Source organism: Perca flavescens, chromosome 13 (assembly GCF_004354835.1).
Source record: "Perca flavescens isolate YP-PL-M2 chromosome 13, PFLA_1.0, whole genome shotgun sequence".
In the NCBI taxonomy this organism is placed as follows: Eukaryota; Metazoa; Chordata; class Actinopteri; order Perciformes; family Percidae; genus Perca; species Perca flavescens.
Window position 1 is genome coordinate 34,984,047 of NC_041343.1, and position 6,524 is coordinate 34,990,570.

The 6,524-nt window shown below is 40.8% G+C and overlaps 1 protein-coding gene across 1 annotated transcript in view; it reads right to left on the reverse strand.

Annotated features, from left to right (window-relative positions):
• chm (CHM Rab escort protein) overlaps positions 1–6,524 on the reverse strand; it is a 45,183-nt gene that overhangs the window by 8,233 nt on the left and 30,426 nt on the right. Inside the window, exons 14-15 of the mRNA XM_028594628.1 lie at positions 6,323–6,419; positions 1,636–1,734 (exon numbers count right to left, since the gene is read on the reverse strand). Of these exons, the coding sequence (XP_028450429.1) occupies positions 1,636–1,734; positions 6,323–6,419 (196 nt within the window). The remainder of the gene's footprint in view (positions 1–1,635; positions 1,735–6,322; positions 6,420–6,524) is intronic.

Below are 6,524 nucleotides of genomic sequence, written 5' to 3' on the forward strand. Positions count from 1 at the left end.
TAGTACTAGTAGTAGTAGTAGTAGTAGTACTAGTAGTAGTAGCAGTAGTAGTAGTAGTAGTAGTAGCCAATGAGAATTGAGTGATTAATTAGTTGTTATTCTGTATTTGGGACCGGGCTAGAGTTGAGTTTAAAAAAAATCTATTTTCTGATTACAATTGTTTCTGATGTGAATGACCCGATATAGATTAATAAAACCCAGAATGCATCTGTGTCTGTTTCATCAGAAACCAGAAGACCTGAGGACTCCATCAGTACCAGCTGTGTGATGATTAAAGTGATGGTTCGGAGTAATTTCACCCTAGGGTCCTTTGCACCGTGACCTCGAGCCAAACACCCCCCCTGAAGCTTTTTCCCCTTGTTATAACGTTGGTGGAGATAGCGTTATCAGCTGGTTAGCTTAGCGCAGGGGCTAATGGATCCACGTCTGTATTTCGTAAAGTACCCCACTAATAATACCCAGAATGATACATAACTTCTACAGTAGTACAAATAGTTTCTGTACTCATAAAACGATGGATTGGAAAGTTTGTAACTACACCAGAAGTGTATTTAAATAACACTTGCCTGATGGATACTCCTCTCTGCTGTTACCACGCGAGATCCCGTGAGATCCCGCGAGATCCCGTGAGATCCCGTGAGATCCCGCACAGAGCTCAGCATCTATAGCTTTTAAACCACAGCTGGGATCTATCCAACTGGGTGGCATCTTGTCCTGTGGCCTCACGCTGCAGTAGCTGCTGCTGCTGGTCTCTCACTTCTTGATTCTTCTTGACTAATTTACCAGTAGTCTCTTCCAGAAATAGATGTTGTGTCTCTGCGGGATCTGGCGGGATCTGGCGGGATCTGGCGGGATCTGGCGGGATCTGGCGGTAGCAGCAGAGTGGAGGATCCATCAGGCAAGTCTTATTTAAAAACACTTCTGGTGTAGTTACAAACTTTCTGATGCCTCATTTTCTAAGTTTTATAAGAAACTATTTGTACTACTGTAGACGTTTGTTATCATTCCGGGGTATTATTAGTGGGGTACTTTACTTCTGGGGGGGGGGTTTGGCTCGAGGTCGGGGTGCAAAGGACCCTAGGGTGAAATTACTCCCAACCATCACTTTAATAATGTTTCAAAGTCAGGCTTTTATTTTGGCGAGGGAAAAACTGGCATGGCAATTTCCTGTCACCTCAAGATATCTGAATGAAATGTCTCAAAACTCTCTGAGTGGAGAGTTGACTGTGTGTGTGTGTGTGTGTGTGTGAGATTGTGTGTGTGTGTGTGTGTCTATGTGTGAGTGTGTGTTGTGTGTGTGTGTGTGTGTGTGTGTGTGTGTGTCTGTGTGTGTCTGTGTGTGTCTGTGTGTGTGTGTGTCTGTGTCTGTGTGTGTCTGTGTGTCTGTGTGTGTCTGTGTGTGTTTGTGTGTGTGATTGTGTGTGTGTGTGTGTGTGTCTATGTGTGAGTGTGTGTTTGTGTGAGTGTGTGTTTGTGTCTGTGTGTCTCTGTGTGTGTGTGTGTGTGTGTTTTGTGTGAGTGTGTGTGTGTGTGTGTGTGTGTGTGTGTGTGTGTGTGCGTTTGTGTGTGTCTGTGTGTGTGTTTGTGCGTTTGTGTGTGTGTGTGTGTGTGTGAGTGTGTGTGAGTGTGTGCTACCTTGGTCATGTGACTCTGGCGTGCGGAACATCCTGGTAACCACCGGCGACAGGTCCTGGTAGGCGGAGCCAGCTGACTGACAGGTGAGGTGAACCAGATCTACAGACAGGAGAGAGAAAGTCTCAAACATCAAAGATTTATTCAATTAATCTTCAACTAGTTTGATAATCGAATGATTTTGAGTGATTTTTTATGATGAAACAGGTAAACATGTGTGATGCCAGATTATTAAACTATTATTATTAAATTATTACTATTATTATTATTATTATTATTATTATTATTAAATGTGAACAGTTTCTAGTCTCTCCTCTGGGACAGGAAACTCAAGATCTCTGAGTTTGGGAAAAAACATTTTTTCACAATTTTCTGACGTGTGTCTGTGTGTGTGTGTGTGTGTGTGTGTGTGTGTGTGTGTGTGTGTGTGTGTGTGTGTGTTTAGATAGATGGTGTTTTGGTTTTAAAGGCGTTCAGGCCCACTGACTCAGTAACCAATCACGCTGCAGCAGCAGCACAACACAGCAGAAAGAAGAGAAGATGATGACGGTGATCTGACAGGCGGAACACACACACACACACACACACACACACACACACACACACACACACACACACACACACACACACACACACACACACACACACAGACACACACAGACACACACAGACACACACACACACACACACACACACACACACACACACACACACACACACACACAGACACGGCTAAATGTGTGTGTCATTGGTTGGTGGATTCATCAGTTTTCTCTTCAAGGATGCTGCAGGACTTTCTGACATTGTCGACTCTGCTTCATGTCTTTCATATATTTTATATATATTTAAAAACGCGCCTGCTGAAACCAGGGTAGATGCACAGACTGCACAAGTTTGAGAACGTTGTAAGAAACATACAGTACAGGCCAAAAGTTTGGACACACCTTCTCATTCAATGAGTTTCCTTTTTATTTTCATGACTATTTACATTGTAGATTCTCACTGAAGGCATCAAAACTATGAATGAACACATATGGAATTATGTACTTAACAAAAAAGTGTGAAATAACTGAAAACATGTCTTATATTTTAGATTCTTCAAAGTAGCCACCCTTTGCTTTTTTATTAATAAGGGAAATAATTCCACTAATGAACCCTGACAAAGCACACCTGTGAAGGTAAAACCATTTCAGGTGACTACCTCATGAAGCTCATTGAGAGAACACCAAGGGTTTGCAGAGTTATCAAAAAATTTATTTAGTATTACAGCACTGCAGAATGTTTGTTTTTTTTAAGCTTGAAAAGCTATGAATTAAATATCCTACATGGCTTTAATAGAAAAATGTATTTGACGCATCGAGATATTGAATCAAATTGAATCGCTGACATGATAAATGTAATCTAATCGAATCAGGAGATCAGTGAAGATTCACACCTCTAGTATATATATACAGTACAGGCCAAAAGTTTGGACACACCTTCTCATTCAATGTGTTTCTTTATTTTCATGACTATTTACATTGTAGATTCTCACTGAAGGCATCAAAACTATGAATGAACACATATGGAATTATGTACTTAACAAAAAAGTGTGAAATAACTGAAAACATGTCTTATATTTTAGATTCTTCAAAGTAGCCACCCTTTGCTTTTTTTGATAACTCTGCAAACCCTTGGTGTTCTCTCAATGAGCTTCAGAGGTAGTCACCTGAAATGGTTTTCCATCAGTCTTGAAGGAGTTCCCAGAGATGTTAGCACTTGTCGGCCCTTTTGCCTTCACTCTGAGGTCCAGCTCAACCCAAACCATCTTGATTGGGTTCAGGTCCGGTGACTGTGGAGGCCAGGTCATCTGGCGCAGCACTCCATCACTCTCCTTCTTGGTCAGATAGCCCTTACACAGCCTGGAGGTGTGTTTGGGGTCATTGTCCTGTTGAGAAATAAATGATGGTCCAACTAAACAAAAACCGGATGGCATGTTGCTGCAGGATGCTGTGGTAGCCATGCTGGTTCAGTATGCCTTCAATCAACAGTGTCACCAGCAAAGCCCCCCCACACCATCACACCTCCTCCTCCATGCTTCACGGTGGGAACCAGGCATGAAAGCCCCCCACACCATCACACCTCCTCCTCCATGCTTCACGGTGGGAACCAGGCATGTAGAATCCATCCGTTCACCTTTTTCGTCCGCACAAAGACATGGTGGTTGGAACCAAAGATCTCAAATTTGGACTCATCAGACCAAAGCACAGATTTCCACTGGTCTAATGTCCATTCCTTGTGTTTCTTGGCCCAAACAAATCTCTTGTGCTTGTTGCCTCTCCTTAGCAGTGGTTTCCTAGCAGCTACTTGACCATGAAGGCCTGATTCAGTCTCCTCTTAACAGTTGTTCTAGAGATGTGTCTGCTGCTAGAACTCTGTGTGGCATTCATCTGGTCTCTAATCTGAGCTGCTGTTAACTTGTGATTTCTGAGGCTGGTGACTCAGATGAACTTCTCCTCAGCAGCAGAGGTGACTCTTGGTCTTCCTTTCCTGGGGAGGTCCTCATGTGAGCCAGTTTCGTTGTAGCGCTTGATGGTTTTTGCGACTCCACTTGGGGACACATTCAAAGTTTTCACACTTTTCCGGACTGACTGACCTTCATTTGTTAAAGTAATGATGGAGCACTTTGGATACCTGCTGGTTGTTGTAAAGCGCTATACAAATACATTTTGAATGATTGATTGATTGATGGTCACTCGTTTCTCTTTACTTAGCTGATTGGTTCTTGCCATAATATGAATTCTAACAGTTGTCCAATAGGGCTGTCGGCTGCGTATCAACCTGACTTCTGCACAACACAACTGATGGTCCCAACCCCATTAATAAGGGACACCTGTGAAGGTAAAACCATTTCAGGTGACTACCTCATGAAGCTCATTGAGAGAACACCAAGGGTTTGCAGAGTTATCAATAAAAGCAAAGGGTGGCTACTTTGAAGAATCTAAAATATAAGACATGTTTTCAGTTATTTCACACTTTTTTGTTAAGTACATAATTCCATATGTGTTCATTCATAGTTTTGATGCCTTCAGTGAGAATCTACAATGTAAATAGTCATGAAAATAAAAGGAAACACATTGAATGAGAAGGTGTGTCCAAACTTTTGGCCTGTACTGTGTGTGTGTGTGTGTGTGTGTGTGTGTGTGTGTGTGTGTGTATATATATATATATATATATATATATATATATATATATATATATATATATATATATATATATTTTGTCTTTTGAGAGGCAGCTCTATGGAATTCCCAGTGTGTTTTGCCCTCCAGGTCTCTGTTTTCCTGCTTTTGTGATATCTTGTTCTTTTGTTTGATATTCATTCTGGACTTGGTTTTTGCTTGCCTCAATTTGTACTCCTTGTGTCGTTTGTTTTTGCATTTTTGGATCCCTTTTTGTATTTGCTCGGGTTTTTCTGTTAATAAATCGTCAAGCAACGAAACTTCCGCCTGATCTCTGCTTTTTGGGTCCTCAAATCCCCCGGCTCATGACAATCGGGCAATATTCAGATAATGTGCAATAACCCACATTCATATCACACTGTATATAAAACCATATTTATTCATTTTTTGTTTTGTATATGTATATAGCGTCTCAAAACTGGGCACCTTACCCCCCTATAGTTTTTTTATTTGCTTATGTTGTGCGTACATGTTGGCACTGGAAAGAAGTTGCTTTTGTAGGCATTCTAAATATATAAAATATATATATATATAAATAAATAAATATATATATATATATATATATATATATATATATATTTTAAAATGCCTTCTATTGTCACTATACACATGTACAACGAGATCAAAAGCAATATATAATATAAAGCATATATATATATATATATATATATATATATATATATATATATATACATAGTATAGTATAATCACAGCTTTAATTTGACACCCCCGGTAAATATTAACTTTGGCTGGTATAACATTGTAACGTTAGGAGCCATTTTGGCCAGTGATGAATGAAGCAAAGTGTCTGTTTTTCAGCCAACTGCAGAGCCGATCTGACAACTCAGTGTTTACAGATTGGTCTGTTTTCCGGCATGACAGTTTGGCGTTTTGCTGTGTGTTTGGGCTCGGAAACAAACGGAACAGCACACTCCCAAAGGACAAATAACAGCAGATTGGTATGGTTGTATTTGAGTTAGCCTAACAGCTGGTCTGATTTGCAGTGAGAGATGATTTTATGGAAAGTACCCCATGCCAGTCTCTAGGTATGGTGAAGGGTATGTGATGATGTGGGGGGGCCAAGGGAACTTTATCAGGAATTATAGTATCCTGGATCCATGTAATACAGTAACTGGCCTTTAAAAATAACCATCTGCCTGCCTCTATGGGACTTTAACATAGGGGTGGACTGACTTTAGTTGCCAGCAGTTTAGACATTAATGGCTGTGTGTTGAGTTATTTTGAGGGGACAGCACATTTACACTGTTATACAAGCTGGACACTTCATACTTACATATTAGCAAAGCTTTATTTCTTCAGTGTTGTCCCATTAAAAGATATAACGAAATATTCACTAAAATGTGAGGGGTGTACTCCCCTTTGTGAGATACTGTGTATATATTTATATGTGTGTATATGAGCACCTTAAAGAGCTTCAAACACTCAAAGAGATGAGTTCAGGGACTCACATGTTCCCGGCATGCAGGTCATCGTGGACGGACAGAGCTCCACCATCTTCACCGCGGGACATCCTGCTGCTATTGGAGGAACCGTTACCATGGAAACCTGACACCAGACAGACAGACAGACAGACAGACAGACAGACAGACAGACAGAGAGAGACAGACAGACTTTAATGAGAAACCAGATTAGTTTCATCGTATTACTGAA